Here is a 16,333-nt window from a genome sequence, read left to right as displayed (position 1 = left end):
GGCCGCCACGTCGCTAGGGGCCGGGCGGCACCCCCGCCCCGCACCGGCCCTCCCGCCCCGCACCGGCCCTCCCGCCCCGCACCGGCCCTCCCGCCCCGCACCGGCCCCCGACAGCGGGCACGGGGCGCGTCCCCGCGCCGAGCTGACGCACGGTGATTTCCTTCGCTGCGCTCAAACTCTGTGCTCCGAGACGGGAGTGAGTTCTGCTGGATTTCACGGGAAAACTGTGTGCAGCTGCAGCGGCTTTGTCACTGCCGAGTTGCTCAGCTCCAGTCCTCTTCCGATGTTTTAACTGGAAAACTTCTTTTTTCAGTTAGTATTTTAACCGATTTCTTTTCCTCACTCAGAATATACTGAAATAATAGTAATGAAATCAACAAATACGACCAAAGAGAGCGTGTGTGGGGAGGGCAAAGGGAGCACAAATTCCCATTATTTCCTTTACTAAAAGACTGCCATCAGCCTTCAAACTTCAGAAATACCATAAATGATTACACATATTACAAAGATGTTTTATAAAGCAACATTATAAAGTTATGTCAGTGGGCAAAGATGGCCAACCTGTATAATAGAATCATAGAATCGTTTAGGTTGGAAAACATCTTCTAGGTCTTCAAGTCCAGCCATTAACCCAACACCACCAAGTCCACCACTATCCCATGTCCCTAAGAGCCTCATCTATGCACTTTTTAAACCCCTCCTGGGATGCCCTGGGCAGCCTGTTCCAGTGCCCAACAACCTTGTGCAGAAATTTTTCCTGATATCCAATCTAACCCCCACCCTGTGCAACATATCAGAACTTGGACTTAAAACACAAACTGAAGATAAACTGCAGACTCAGGATAAAACCAGCAAAGCCAGCTCAGTGCAACCAGTGCAGTGCTGGATGACTGAGCTTCTTTTTATAGAGTAGTGCAAGGTAAAGGACACATACTTGCTCTTAAGGACTATTGAGTAATCTGGTGGCATCACTTCAATAGGAATGACAACCACATTAAAGAAAAAAAAACCCAATACTTTAAACAAAATACTCTTTTATTAGAGTATTTTTGATAAAACATACAGAACTTAGATTGTTATTTAAAACCTTTTATCATTCAAAGTTTTTCCCTCTAGAAGGATGGTAACTCTATCTCAGTGCATATTATACGGAAGGACCATATCTCTCAAGTGTCAAGGCCATGGAACAGAGCAAAACTGCACGTACTCGGTGTGCAAGCAAAAGTAGGTAACACTGTAATGCAATTAACATACAAAAAATGCACCACAAATACATACACAGTCAGCTCTATGGCCAGTGATCTAGAAAGTAGCATCACATTGAGCAGCAGGCTTAGCAGCACAGGAATGAAAAAAAAAAAAAACCAGTTTCTGACCCAAAAAAAAAAAAAAAAGTTGGTAAGAGATTAAAAGAATTTGTAAAAGTCCTGAGTGTTCCTCCTTCACAAGGGCTGTGCAACACTGCACATCTAGCCACAGGTTTGGAAGATTTTCCAAAGCATCTGTTGTGCTGGGGACGGGGATGCAGGAATCTCTCTGAAAAAGGTGATGAAACGAATGATTCTACAGCCCTTGCGCACCTGCAAAGGTCACCACTGCAGGCAGCCTGGCAAAGCACTTACAGCTGAAAGACCATCTGCTATAGACCAGTTTCTGTGCTGGGGTCTTGGCAACTGTTTGTTCCTCTACCAGCACAGATAAAATGATCAATTTTACACACAGGATGACATCAGCAAAGCAGCGTGTGTGGGTAGCAACCTCCCTGCTGCCCCCACCTTCTGGTGTAAGTTCCTTTAGTGTTTCATATAACTACTGTCACTGACTTAAAATATTCAAGCTTTATACTCTGTTTACATCTGTGCACAAATACTACAACTAAGACCTGCAATTCTGTGCCTTTTCATACTGCTCCACTGCTAAGAAAGATGCAAGCAATCATCAGCTTCTAATTATGCACAGGAAGTTTCCTAGACTTTTCATAAAGAGTTGAACAAAAATATAGCCTAGAATTATGTCTGGTCAAGTTCATCACTGCACATGATACACTCACATCTGGTTAACTGGCACTCATCAACCATCCCATGATGGAATGTCTAACAGCAGATTTCTTTAAATGTAAAATTCAGACAATTGAGAGGTATGCAGCAAACTTGTCTTAGCTATTTGAAGCTACACGTGCAATCTTACATAACACAAGCTACAGTTACAGACATAACATTAAATCTTACTAACTGATAAGAACTTAAAAAGTCAGTGAAATCAGTTCAGCCGGTGACCTCCAAAAAAGTCATGCCTCAACTGCTTTGTGTAAAGGGGAAAAAAAATTCTTAAGCAAGTGTAACAGTTTTAATCTACATTTGAAAAGCTGATTTATTTTATATATATATATATATATATACACTATGTATAAAATAAATTAAAAAGGGCAGGGAGGAAATAGCTTTGTATATGCTTCAAATTAACACAGACCAGTAGTTCCATAAATGAACATTTTACCATCTTTGTGGTAAAAAGCTGACACAGAAGTTCAAAACCATACAATACTTATAAATAGAGTTCAAAAGATTTTTCTAAAAAATTGAATTCAAACATCATTTTCCCTTCCCCTACAATACAATTTAGTTTTGTTTGTCATAGCATCAATACATTTACAGTGTATTTTAATGTCACATCCACACAAGAATTGATAACAAAGCAAGTAAAATGCTAGCGGTGTTAAAATTTAGGACTTCTCCCAGTAACTCTACCTGCTCCTCAGCCTTCCCCTGAAATGAAGGTTATCAACATTCACCACCCAGTTTTAGATACGGGCAAAAGAAAAATTTGCAACTGGTACTCCCCACCTTGCCTTGCCTCTGCTACAATACAGCAACAATCTATTTATCTGGTAAGTGACAATGGTGGTGCCCAATCATATACTTCGGTTCAGCTTGTATCTAATTTAATCACCATATTAAAAAAGTTACTTTGAAACATGGTGTTAACACTAAAAAACAAAACAAAACAAAAAAACAAAACAAAAAAAAACACACAAAAAACCACCACTTTAAATCTTCTTTGAAACCACGTTTAAATGTTCTTGTTCTGGATTTAAAGCTTCACATAAACACTGAGCAGACGAATAACAATTTTAAACCAAGAGAGCACTTAAAAAACATACCATAGGTAAAAATGAAATCAATCTCTCCATTTCAGAAAAATGTAGAAACCCTGTCAGCAACAGTAGTACACTCATAACGTACAAGGTGAAAAGGAACATCTAGGATACTCAAGAGGCTTTGCTACGCTACTTCTCTTTATTGCCCATTCTCTCCTTTGTATGGATGACCACTGCATGATAAGATGCCTGTGACAGTTCTCTTCCTTTCACCACTGCTGCCAGCTGAAGTCATCATTGCTGCCAAAGACCAAGAAAAATCCTAGGATCGTGGCAAAGATGACTGTATTCCCCGTAAGAACAAGTGCACATGCGCCCCAGTAAATCTGTAAACAAGGGGAATTTAGTTAGAAACGTTTTGAACTGAATACTGACAAAAGAAAAGGTAACATCTTAATGTCACACTACAGACAAAGTTCAGCAACAGGTCCATGGTGCAAGAAGGTGATCTCATTATTTGTTGTTAGGCCAAGAAGTCTGGGTTTACCCCCCCAAAAATCACCCAACGCACCATTAGCCAAGCAGCTCTGCAAGTTTCTTCTGGCTGTGTTCAAAGTGCCAGCTAGCGGGCACAGTTGCTTTTCTGTAACATCCAAAAATAGTAAAGCAAGGCTAGGCAACAGCATCAAACTTATCTGCAGCCCAGCTATACTTGCTAATCATGCTATAAGACTTCTTTAAACAGACATTTAAAGATGCAGGCCTTCAAAATGCTGGCAGACATCCCAGTATGAAAAAAGGGGGTAAATGTTTTCCAAGGAGAAGTGGATTGCTCAAAGAGTGTGGCACATTCAAATGGACCAGCTTAGCGGCTCTTGCCTAAAGAGATTTTAGGAAGGTGGGCTCCATGTTTTCCACTTAGTAGTACTCTCTGAAATTCACACAAACAAGGTCAGCTTTTAAAGGATTTTAGTGAGAAGCCATATACCAGAAACAATGTAATGACAACTCAGAAGTTTAAAAATAACCAACATCATTTACAACGCGTACAAAATCACATTGTTTATTCATGTTTCTTTAGCCCAACTATTCCACAAATTGCCTTCAAAGTATTCTATGCACTTTTATATTTGGTTACTTGCCCGTTAAGTTTTCACACTATTTTCTATCTCGTTTTCTCTGCATTGCTTATAGGCTGTTGGGATTTATTCCATGACCACAAGAAACAATTAGCAATCACAACATTCTGCCATGCTTCCTTTTCCAGTAGTTTGTAAAAGAACTTTTATTCTGCTTCCGCTGCATGCATCTTAAGTATATATTTATAAAAGTTGCTTAATGCAAGAGAACTTAGCCCTCAGTATAAAAACATAAAGAACAAAGTCTTCTATAGAAAACAAAAAAAAATCATAAATGGAAATATTACTAACCAGTTCTGCTCTCGCAAACACTATTGGTAGGCCAAATGCTGAGACAACAATGCCTGTTGTAAGAAATATTGCTAGCTCCTTGCAGGCATTACTTGTAGCATCTGTGTCATCTACTAATCTTCTTGCTATGCAGTATGGGATAGGAGAAAGGATGTAAAAAAACAGAACAAACAGTGGCCAGTACTGGCTGAAAAAGAAAGGAGAAGAGAAGTTAACTTTTAACTTGATTTACTTCCTGTTCTTCGTAAAATCAGTGCCTGGCATTCTCCCCATCTAGCATCCATGCGCCCAGCCAAAGCAAATCCTTTGCTTTGGAACAAGCTGACATTAATCCAACAGACAACATTTGTGAGCGGCTTCAGCTGACCTCAGCAGTGGCAGCAGAGAGCTCCTTAACAGGATATTCATAAAGTAAGATTTCACTAAGCAAGCCTAAATCTAACACCACCTCACAAGATGAGCTTAACTGTTGAAGTTTAACCTGTCAGTTTTACTCAAGAATTGCAGAGATATCTTTGTAGACCCCTCATGTCATTTTGCCCACAAGTTTCAGCACACATACATGGAACAGAGTATTCTTCTCAGCCAATACTCAGCTGCCATTGGGCACCAAGACTTTTTTTTAGTCTGAACATAACTAACAAAAACCTACAAAAATTACACTATCATATTGGCAACATTTTCTTTTATTGCTAGATTTCTCAGACACCCCAATGCAGCTGCACATTGTTTCAATGAATTTTTATTGCATTGTTGGACAGGTGACTGTGTAACGATCTCCCCTCCTAAGGGTTTGTGTCACCAGCCCTGGTTTTGTAACAAAAAAGAGCTGGCATAAGAAAGCTACTCATACATGTAGAAAAATGCAATTCGCAACCACTAGTAGAAGAGCTATCAACATGATATTTGATATATATTTAACATTAAATAATTTGATTTAAAATACTTTCTGTAAAGTCAGCAGTTGCTTCATAGCTCCTGGAAACAAAGAGACAAAGGAATGAAGACACTGGAAGGACAGGTAGCAGCTGCAATTACTCCAGATGCTACATTACCAGGTGTGCTACACAGTTGAGGGTCCACCCAAGAGCCACCAACAGCCCAGTCACCACCAAGTAGCCAAAGAAAATGCACACACCTCCCTCACAATTGATACTTGCTGTCTGCGTCAGGAGATGCTACCTGCTTATCAGCCACAGAGGGACAATACTGGAGATGTATTAGGAAAATGCATTCTTTAACAGTTTGCATCCAGGCCTAGTAATTTAGCTTTTATTGCCTTCAGTTTTATGCTGAATTAATTAACTCCTGGTTGGCCTTTTTTTCCCACCACAATCTTTTGAAGCCACACACACACACAAAAAAAAAAAAAGGCAAAAACCCAAATCCTTCCTACACACAGAGGACTTATCAGTCCATAATTATGAAAGCCAAACTACTCTGAAGTAACAGACATGCAAAAAGGAAGCACAAGAAGAGAATGCACATTACTTGTACTGGGGAAGGGCACATCCAAGCATCAGGAACATCAGACCGACTGCTCCCCCAAAGGACAGGCTGATCAGGGCTACAAGGAGAACACAAACCGGCAGCAAATGAAGGTACCAACACACCGTGTAAAACACCCACCACAAGCTCCACATAGCGCGGCCGAAGCTCCACCACAGCGAGAGCCCCCGGGCGGCACGGGACGGGCAGCTGTCCCCGGGGCGGCAGAGCTCGCCGGGGAGCGGCAGGGCGGGCAGTCCCGCGGGACGCTCCGCTTCTCATAGCAGCCCCGGCAGAGCGGGGCCCGCCTGGTGCCGCGTCCCCCCGCCCGAGAAGGGCCGCACAGCCCCTTACCAGCCCCGCTCCCTATGAGGGCCTCCCGCGGGGGTGCGGCTTCACCGGCGGCCGCAGGGCCTCCGTCAGGCGGCGGTGCGCTCGGCGCTGCGCAGACCCACCAGGGGAGCGGGCCGGGCCTCCCCACCGCCGCTGTCAACGCAACCGCTCCGCCACCGCCCCCCGCGCACCTTTGATGCCGGCCATGGCGCCGCCCGTCCCGCGAGCCGCACAGGCGGAGTGCCACGCGCCGGGAAGCGGAACTGCCGCACGCCAGAGGCCAGCCCCGGGACACGAGCACGCATGCGCCGAACTCGTCCCGCCCGCTATACTCGCCGCTCCGGCCACGTGACGCGCGGTACGTGGTGCGCACGTGAAGGACCCGCGGCGTCAGCTCCCCCCCCTTCCCGGAGCGCGGGAAGCTGCGCGCCGTCACTGGAAGCAATGAACCCTCCCGCCGCGCGCCGCTCCCACGCTGCCCATTGGCCCTGCTGGCTACTAGGGCGGGGCTTCAGGGCGGCTCCGTAGTGCGCATGCTCTTGTTCAGGCCCCGTTTACTCTGGGAGGCTTAGCCAATGAGAGGCCGTTCCTCAAGAAGAGGGTTGACTCAGCCTAGGACTGTCATGGCGGCTGTGAGGGAGTCCGCGCTTTTCCTGCTCCTCCTCTGCGCTGCTGCGGGCCCCGCGCGGGGCTGGGACCAGCCGGGTGAGACCCGTGGGGCTGGGGTTGCCTCCCTGAGGCCCTCATGGCTGGAGGAGCCTCGAGCCCCTCAGCCGTCCCTCCCGTCACCGAGGCGGGGGCACAGCCACGGTCTCTCGGTGCCGAGCGGTTTGCGGCGGACAAGGGGGCGCGCCGGGACCCGCGCCAGGGAGGCGTTTTGGTTTGGGCTGCCTTTCAATCGGCGTGCGCCGCAGCAGTGGCCCTGCTGCGTGCTTAGTGGCGGTTATGTGCTCTGGGCGGAACGGCCCGGAGCCCTCTCCAAGGAAATGGGAAACCGCCGCGTTCCCCTCGGCCCGTCTGGTGCTTCTTAAGGCTCGAAGCGCACTCCTGCGGCCTTTGTATTGGCGGTATTTTCCTGCAAGGAGGCCCCTGTGTCTGGACGAACACTGACCCTTGTACTGCCTGTTGCAGGGAGGGTCTTGCTGCGGGAGGTGCAGGCGCTCACTCTCCGCAGAGGGCAGTTTACGGCGTCCCGGCGGACACCGGCCGTCCCGCAGCTGCAGTGCACGGGAGGCACTGCAGGGTGTTCCCGCGTCCCTGAGGTGGTTCAGTGTTACAACAAAGGCTGGGATGGCTATGATGTACAGGTAACCGTTTAAAACTTCTTATATTGTTAAAGGTGAGATGAAATAATCTTCTCTCTGACTTAGTAACTTCTGAAGGAGAAAAGAGTAAAGGGCTGGGTGACAGTTCAGTTTGCTTTTTGTTAGAGGACCTTTAACAAAGCTTAAACTAAATACTTCTGGGGGTTGGGTTTTCTATAACCTACTGTAAGTATATATTTGAACTATCCCTTAAGGTTCTAATGTAAAAAACACTGTATAGCAAACCTTAATTGTTTTTAATTAAAATGTTGCTTGAGTTTATAAAATCAAACTTTTGTGAACCCTTGAGGATGCTCTTGCTTTGGTATCACTGCGTGCATTTCCCATTTTTAGACTAGAAAGGGCTAAAAATATTTGCATCACTTCAGCGCTACCTTGTAAAAAACAAAATTCAGACTTACATTACTTCCTCTTGCACGTTAGTATGCCAGTGAATAGTAATGTATTTCTGTTTTGTTAGCTGTTACCTGTGCTTCTGCCAATAGACTAACCAGGAATCAAGGCTGGAGATAATTGTTAAAGCTGATACAGTGTTGTAAAAGTGCGGACAAATTTAAATTGGCAGTTGATACTGCTATCCTGAATAATTATGTTAGAATTTTTTTTTTTTTCTCCAAAACATGTCACTTGTAGTTGGGGTGATACCTAAGTTCAGATACTTCAATGAAACGTGTGACTGAGAAATCTGCAAATATTCAACTGCAGAATCACAATCTGACTGTTAAGTGTTGTATTTGAATTCTTAATGATGTCTGTCCCAAATTTTTTATTTCTGTGTGGATATAAATGGAATCAGGTGCACTGGGTTCCAGGTTTCCATGTTATATTTTTATAACTGCCATCCAGTTTACATGGGACAGGTGTTTATTAAGTAGCTTTTGCACAGGGTACAGGTTATTTTTAGAAGTATTCATATACCTAAAGAAGGGATACTTGAAAAGAAGGGATACTTGAAAAGAAGGGATACTTGAAAAGAAGGGATACTTGAAAAGAAGGGATACTTGAAAAGAAGGGATACTTGAAAAGAAGGGATACTTCTCCTGTTCAGTGAAGAAACACAAAATTTGGGGAAGCAGACAGTTGTTTTTATCTCTGGAGCAGCAGGTTTTATTTTGTGTTGTTTATTTTTTCAGTGGCAGTGCAAAGCAGACTTGGAAAATACCTACCGTTTTGGACAAATTGAAGTAAGCTGTGAAGGCTACGATTATCCAGATGATCTCTACATCTTAAGAGGCTCCTGTAGTTTGCTCTTCAAGCTGGAGCTGACTGAGGAAGGTGAAAGGAAAGTGAAGAACTATGGAAGCTTTGTCTCTAGCAATTATCACTTATGGAAGGATACTTCGGATTCTGGTGCTGGAGCAATTGTTATAATTGTTCTCCTGGTTCTTGCTTTTGGAGTGTACAAGCTCTTCCTCAGTAACCAGCAGCCTCAGCGGAGTTTTGGTGACAGTGATGGATTCACTAGACCATTCTGGCAGAGCCAGCAGGCACCACCTCCTCCTGGTTTTAAGTCCAGCTTCACAGGTAGGGCTCAAAGCCATTTATAGTACTCAAAAGAGCAAGCAGGATTGTGCTGTTTTGTCTGTGGTGAGTGCAGGTGTGATAGACTTAAAACCAGTGTGCTGGCAGTTGACTGTGCTGAAGCGGCTGCAGAGCCTGCAGCCAGCTTTGCATCCTGTTCTTTGTTCAAAAGTGAAAATAAGAACTTAGTTTCCCACAGGCTCTCAGGGCAGGCTGTGCAGCAAGCTGCCATTTGAACCGTTGAGAATCCATGTTCCCATGCTCTGCAAGCCTTCCTTTCATACTCTGTGAAACAGGACGATTGTGACAGGGAAGAATAATTTTCATAAGTAATCTGGAAGAGAGAATAGTCTCACACAGGCAGAAACAAAATTATGCCAAGGAAGCACTTTGAAGCTTCACAGAAGAGTCTTTCAGCTGTTGAGCTACCTGACTCCTGATTTCATTCACAAAGAGTTGCTGGAGTTGAGTATCATGTACCACGCCTCTGTTTAACAGGTCCTTCAGTGTAGTCCCAGTGGTTGAAAGATGTGGTTCCCAGAGCAGAGAACAGTGTGAACTACCATAAAAGTGCAGCACCTGAATCTCCTGTGGTGCCTTTCATCTCAAGTTGGAAATTGAATAAGCAGTGAAAAGGCTGCTGCTGGGAAAAGATTCTCTTTCTTTTCCCAGAAAACTGATGTCTTTTGTCACTTCCTAAGTGGTCATAGTGTGTAAAGGAAATAAAAATTACTCATCTGGTGTCTGACCAACACATTTGACCCTCTGAACATGTGAGTTGCTCACAGCACGGGAATTCAAATTACATTCTGACAAATTGTATAATCTCTCTTTTTTTTTTTTTTTTTTGTGCAATGGAGAAGGGGTTTTATCAAGTAAATAAATAGCAAGGACTAAATTTACTTAGTCAAAAGCTTAAATTTTAGTAATGCTTGTTAATGCTTTTGTCCAGGTTTGCTCAAGCCACTTGGCCAACAGAGGGTGCCAATATAACTGTTTTGGATACCCTTGTGCAGGGCATGTGCGGCAGCAGCAGCTTTCAGATGTACCTGCAGCAGAGAATTAAAAGGATTCTGCTTCTGTATTACTAGTGGCTTTGCAAATTGGTTTCCATATTTCACACTTCAGTCTGTCTTACGCTGTGTGTGCATCCATGACCTTGTGTGGACATGCCACTTGCCACTGGTGTTATTACGGTAGTTATTAAGAGCCCCGGTCATGACACAGGGCTCTGTCATACTGGGTATAGGCAAAACAGAGTGAAGAAATACTTTTTTTTCTGTACTGACTGTTCCTTTCCAATTAATTGCACCAATGCATTTTTTCATTGTAGGAGTCTGAAATCTAGCAAGGGTAGGGCCTTGAAAATACGTTTTCCTAATCATTACTGAAAACTGAGACACTTAAAATGCACATTGGGAGCTATATAAGGCTTAATTTATGCCATTTTTAATAACAAGTGTTAATGATCTCTCCTTATATTTTGAACAATCAGGAGGAAAACATCTTGAATGTGGGGCCAGCTTGAAAATATTAAGTGTTATGCTACTTCATGCATTTAGTATCTGCCTTAAATTTTGGCAGCAGAGCAAAAGCATATCTATGTGTATTTCCACATGTTCCAGGAACATATTAGTCTTCAAAAATCTGGACAGTAATGAAAAGTAATGTTGTTCACTTACTGCTGTTAATATTTAATTTGCCTCATTTTAAATCTCCTTAACATGTAGAGTATGTCCTGTGAAACTTGTTTAGCTAGCCTGTCTTCATTAAATTCTACTTTTTCTTGTTAGTGGTTTGACATGATCCTTAATGTTTACTTTAGATATTTCAACAAAAAATGACTCAGTTTTCTGAGTCAGCATTCAGCCATGCTGCTTTTGAACAAATGAATTGGTTCATCTCCCTGATTAACATCATTTTTACAGTAAATTAAGTATTTTTTTTTCTTCCAAATCAGCATGGTTTAATGGGTATATCATCCCAATGAGAGTTTGTTTCTCCCAATGCATTCAAAATGAAATTCAACATCAAATCCAATGTAGACTTCAGCTAGTTATTTAAATTATTTTTTTATCTTCAGTGATTTCAAACAATTCACACCAGTTTGAGGACAAACCAGGCCCTGTATAACTTTTACACACAAAATCTGTGGTCCGCTTTAAGTGGGCATGTTTCAGGAATCCCTAATGTTATCTTCAGTCCTTTCCTTTTATGTTTCGTTATGTGTTAAACCTGTGGTTGAGCTTATCCTTGCATCGTGTTTTTCTCTAGATCAGAAAATGATTCTGCTTTGGATCTGCATTTTCTCATTTTATTTCTAGATAGAAGACATTTGGTTCTGAGTCAGAATGTCAGGTTATGCAGGTCACGTGTACAAAATCTACAATTTTTCTTCCCCCACAACCCACTTGATAGGCTTGCAGTTTCACAAGGCTATTTGTCAAGCTTGGTGACTCATGCATAATAAAAACTTTGCAATGTGATTGCAGTTAGCATGTCTTTTGATAGCAAATACCAGACTAGGATTACCAAAAACAATACAAAATAATGTTAGTCATTAGACTGAGCCACTGTTACTCAAACTGTGCAGCTGTTCTGAGTGAGATTAGCAGCAGTGTATTTCAGTGATTAGTTCACTCTTTGGTCTTATGATCTTGATTTCTGTTGCCGCATCTGTTTCTGGCTTGCTGTGTAACTTTAAGTAGATTGTTTGTTATTTCTTTTTCTATTTTTAATCTAAAGTACTTTTTGCTATGTTTTGCAAACATCAGGGCTGTGAGTGAAATTGTGTGGAAGTTAATTTTTAACCTAAAACTCTTAACGTTAGCATTTGTTCCCATATGATTTTTTGCTTTCTGAACTGTAAAGCCTTTCAAGTTAAGCTTGATCAAGAATCTACTGATATCAGGAATTTATTGTCTGATTTTCCATTATCTTTAACAGGGGAGAGTCCTGTTGCGACAGCTAGCTGAGGATTAGGTGCCACTAACTGATATGTTTTCCATTTTCATTTTAAGAAGGCAATGGCTTTGGGACTTATTCCCATCATGGAACCAATTCAGGGCCAGGATTTTGGACTGGATTAGGAGCAGGAGGCTTGCTGGGCTACTTGGCTGGCAGTCACAGGTAAAATACGCACAATGACAGATTTTAAGCAATTATGTTGGTGCAAAAGGAGTTGTGGTTTTTGAATTGTTGAAATTAGCCATTTGCTATTGGGATACATTCTTAAAAGTGGTTATGTTATACATCACTTTAATGCAGTTTCCTCACTTGTTTTTTTTTGCTACTGACTTATTTGTTGTTTATTTTATATTTATTTTAGACTAAATAAAGGAACTAGCTTCCTAACTTGGGCTTCTTTTCTTTTAAAAGTCTTTGGTCCTCTATGGTTTTTTTTTTTCCAGCTGTTTGAAATTATGTGCCTGAAAATGCTGGTGCCAAAAAGTGTAAGATATATAGCTATTTGTAAATTTCAACAGCACAACATTCCATATCTATAGAAGCAAGTAATTCAAATCAGTGAGTCAAAGGTCATGATATGTTAGTCTTAGTGATACAACCTTTTCTAAAGAGTTAACAGAACAGAAGGATGTTTTGTTTTGTCTTACATGGCTGGGATGTAGGTGTTGCCAAAATGTATTTGAGCTTCAGATGTCAAATCTACTTTCTTGTGTGACAGAGTCTAAGGTCAGAATTTTGGAGGGAAAAAAATCCTCATTTGCTATTGTTAGAATTGCTTATCCTGAAGAACGAGATTTAACTTCCTTTTGGAAGTCTACAGACATTATTATGACAACAATGGATCTCCTTTCTCTCAGCATGTTAATTACATTAAATAGGGAGATTTCCAGTTTTGAAACAACTGCCTGCTTACAGTTTTCCCTCAGAGACACACTCCTCTTGTTGTTTGGCTTCGTAATTCCTTAGTTTTCCATAAGGGCACTAATGAAGCCTTCCTTCTACTCTTTCTCATTAGAGCACAGTCACGTTCTCCGTATTATGGTATGTGGACAGATCCCACAGCTGCACCTCCACTGAGTGGGCAGTCAAGCAATTCCACACAAGGCAGCAGTTCAGGAACAAGAACCGCTTCTGGTAAGGCAAAAGAGCAAGTGTTCTTTATTTTACTACGTGGTACAGGTGGGCATGTAACAATGTACCTTATTTTTATTTCCTATGGAAGCAGGAGAGCATTGTGGGGCATCAAACTCCCCAGAGACCTACGGTGGGCATGGTACCACCAGTACTGGGTTTGTCTCCATCTACAAAGTGCATTAGTTTAAGGCTTTCCCCTTTGGTGTGCCCTACACATGCTCTTCTCTTTGTATGGAGCAGGTTGCCTAATCTGCAAGAATAGAATATTTTTTCAGGCCAGTCAGCTCAACAGTTGTTTGCTGTTCTACTTTATGTGAATATGTTTAAGTCACCTCATATATCACCTTTAACCTTTTTAGAACTGGGGAGAGCCCAGTGGAAAGGATGTGGTAGAACTGACACTTTTTTTTTCCTTTGCAGGCTTTGGGGGCACAAAACGAAGATGAAATCCGTGATGTTACTATATATGAGTGATTGAACTAAACCTTCTTGTGTGTTAGCACTTTGGTTTTTTTAGTAGTATGCTTCAGAAGTGGATATGAGAAGAGGTGTGAAGGACTAGGCAAAGAATTCCTCTCTTTCCCCAGGGACATGTAGACTCTTACTCTTGTTTAGGGTGTTACAGGTGCTGGAACATCCACTATTTTACAACAGAAGCTTCTCATAAGATGCAAAATAAACTCATCCGAGTTAAGAAGAATGAGGTTACAGTGCCTATATATCTGTCTGTGCTTGAAGGATTATGGCAATGGTAGCCTTGCTAGATTTTCAAAGCAAGTAGCTTACTCGTGTTCTGGGCTCAGTTCCATTTAATCCAGAATTTCTGAGGTTTTGTTCTTTTTTTTTTTTTTCTTGGTGGTTCAGCATCTAAAAGGCCTCGTGTGGAATCCATCTGATATTTAAGGGGTGCTGCTCATCAAAACTACTTTTGTTTGTCTTTGTAAAATTCATGTGAACATTACTGTAAGTGCAATCGGCTACTCAGATGGATATTGGGGTTTTTACTTAGTGGAAAAGAACAAAACAAGAGAGAGACTAACATTAATATAGTGTTTGTATCTGTCCTATGTGACTATTGGAGCCAAAATTTGCAGATCTGAGGACACTATGTTTTAGGATTTATGCAAGTGGCTGTGCAAACCTGGGGGATTTTGTGTATAAATTATGAAAAATAAAATAACCTGAAATGAGACAAGGTAATCCTTCTCTAACTGGACCTTTTCCTGGAAGACTGAAGTCATTTAAATTCAGGTGGCTATGGACACTTTGCCCTCATAGCATCTCCAGACTTCTATTTTAATGGTGGATGTTAGGAATGCTCTGAAAACTTCTGATGTGAATGGTCTGTCCTGCTAGATGACCTGTCCAGGACACAGTAAACCAAAGGTGCTCATTGCAAAAGGGAAGGGGGCATTCTTAATCCAAAGCTGGTAGTATCTCTAGAATGTAACAGGCCCTGGAACTAAGCAGAAAAGGAAATTTTTAATTTTAAATGGGACGGGGTGTCAATTTGGGATTGATATCTAATGGGATGTCAGCTTTCCCAAATGTATGTTTTAAAAACAAAATATTGTCAAAGAGTGGGGAGCAGAGAGGCTTTGCTTTGTTTTGTGGTGATATTTTGGGGCTCTGAGAAGTGTCACATAGTTCTTGTGTGATTTGCTGTGACCTGCGAGAGGCATTGTTGGAAAAACAGAAATGTCTCAGGATTGTGGGGGAGGAGAGAGGGGAAAGTGAAAAATGGGCTGGTTGACCACCAGTTTTTATCCAGAGGCTGTCCTAATACAGCTTAGAGGTGTGCGGATGTGCACAGCTTTTCCATGGTGTCAACAAGAAGTCAACAGAACCTACCAAAAAAAGTGTAGAACTTGTGCTGAAAATATGAAAATCTTGATAAAATTGGTAGCTTGAGGATAAAGTAGTTGTTTGCTTCTCAGAACCACCTGAGGATTGGAGGGGGAAACACCTTCATTAATAGCCTGCTTGATCAACCTAGAAAGCAGAGAAATTACAAAGACTGTAACTGTTGGCCTGTTAGGAAGTCTTACCTTTTATGAGGAAAAGCATGTGATAAATCTTATATTTTTGACCCAACATAGCAAAATCATGTATTTTAAATGTGGAGTTTTTACTTATTTTGAAGTGTATTCAAGTTGAAACTTGTCAGAGTCAGTACTTTCTTTATCAACTAATTACATAATAATGAAACTGGATTTTTGCTAACTGGGTGGTTCAAAGCTGAACTTTGCTCTCAAATTATAATGTGTTAAGAAATGTTTTGAACAATGTTTTAACTTGTATTTATCGTTTCTGCATGGAATGTGATTTGATGCATAAACCTGATGAATTACCGTAGTTTCGGAAACTCTTTGTAGGATATTTTTCCCCCTTCCCTTTGATAAAATAAAGAAATAAATGAATAACGAGTATTTTTGTCTTTAAAGCACCATCTTGAGGCTTGCAGGGATGGCACTCTGTTTTTCAAGTTTGGCAGTGTCTCATCATCAACTTCCAAGGTGGTGTAATAACAGCCGTTACCCCCAGATGCAGAGCTGGTAAGCTGCATATTATATTTCAACAAAATAAAATGGTACTGGGAATAGTGTTATTTCCTGTATTGGATTTTCAATAACAAAATACTGAACTATGTAAGGAATTGAAGGATTTCTTGTAACTTGGAGTTTCACATCTGAGTCTGCAGAACAGCTCTATTATGGTGGTGAGTTCCTGGTTTTACAAGGTCATTAGCTGAAACTTTCGAAAGAAGTTACAATCACTGCTGCTGTTCCTGGTTGTGGATACAACAAAACTCAACCCTGCGACAGCAGCTGACAAATCTGCTGCTTATAAAGCGTCACAGCTGAACAGAGACATGGCCCAGAGATGAGGCAGTTCAACTTCTCGGCAGTGTAATGCAGGGATAGATTGAGGCCTGCAAATTCCGGTATCAAAGTTTCCTTGATCAAAAATCAAGGATGTTGGTAAGGCTCCTGGAGGAAAATAACTTGTGGAGGGCAGCTTAGAGCTCATACTTGTGA

General features: G+C 42.0%; 2 protein-coding genes across 3 annotated transcripts; one reads left to right on the top strand and one right to left on the bottom strand.

Annotated features, from left to right (window-relative positions):
* Window positions 1-2,340: 2,340 nt before the first annotated feature.
* On the bottom strand, window positions 2,341-6,699 carry LEPROTL1 (leptin receptor overlapping transcript like 1). The gene is made up of 4 exons (XM_082050191.1): window positions 6,540-6,699; window positions 6,019-6,094; window positions 4,528-4,714; window positions 2,341-3,483 (listed from the first exon to the last, which is right to left on the bottom strand). Exons 1-4 carry the CDS (start codon window positions 6,553-6,555, stop codon window positions 3,367-3,369), a joined length of 396 nt encoding a protein of 131 aa, XP_081906317.1. The 5' UTR covers window positions 6,556-6,699; the 3' UTR covers window positions 2,341-3,366.
* Window positions 6,700-6,896: 197 nt separating this feature from the next.
* On the top strand, window positions 6,897-15,724 carry SARAF (store-operated calcium entry associated regulatory factor). Of its 2 annotated transcripts, none has more exons than XM_082051881.1 (6): window positions 6,897-7,053; window positions 7,480-7,655; window positions 8,807-9,197; window positions 12,218-12,323; window positions 13,177-13,295; window positions 13,716-15,724. In XM_082051881.1, the coding sequence occupies exons 1-6, from the start codon at window positions 6,924-6,926 to the stop codon at window positions 13,739-13,741; spliced, it is 948 nt and encodes a 315-aa protein (XP_081908007.1). In that variant the 5' UTR covers window positions 6,897-6,923; the 3' UTR covers window positions 13,742-15,724. The 2 variants fall into 2 exon arrangements, with proteins under 2 accessions (XP_081908007.1, XP_081908006.1); XM_082051880.1 differs by having other exon boundaries at window positions 12,215-12,323.
* The last annotated feature ends 609 nt before the right edge of the window (window positions 15,725-16,333 follow it).

Source organism: Streptopelia decaocto, assembly GCF_964273445.1.
Source record: "Streptopelia decaocto genome assembly, chromosome: 4".
NCBI classification, from domain to species: Eukaryota; Metazoa; Chordata; class Aves; order Columbiformes; family Columbidae; genus Streptopelia; species Streptopelia decaocto.
This window is presented reverse-complemented; position numbering and strand designations above follow the sequence as displayed.

What these genes read in the sequence shown, in the direction of transcription:
- LEPROTL1 (XM_082050191.1), bottom strand. An exon ending in TGTGCCCTTCCCCAGTACAA is followed by an intron (nt 4,715 to 6,018) that starts GTAATGTGCATT and finishes TTTCTTTTTCAG; the next exon opens with CCAGTACTGGCCACTGTTTG. An exon ending in TGTTTGCGAGAGCAGAACTG is followed by an intron (nt 3,484 to 4,527) that starts GTTAGTAATATT and finishes CCTTGTTTACAG; the next exon opens with ATTTACTGGGGCGCATGTGC.
- SARAF (XM_082051880.1), top strand. Translation starts at nt 6,924, where the DNA reads ATGAGAGGCCGTTCCTCAAGAAGAGGGTTGACTCAGCCTAGGACTGTC. An exon ending in GGGATGGCTATGATGTACAG is followed by an intron (nt 7,656 to 8,806) that starts GTAACCGTTTAA and finishes TTATTTTTTCAG; the next exon opens with TGGCAGTGCAAAGCAGACTT. An exon ending in TACTTGGCTGGCAGTCACAG is followed by an intron (nt 12,324 to 13,176) that starts GTAAAATACGCA and finishes CTTTCTCATTAG; the next exon opens with AGCACAGTCACGTTCTCCGT.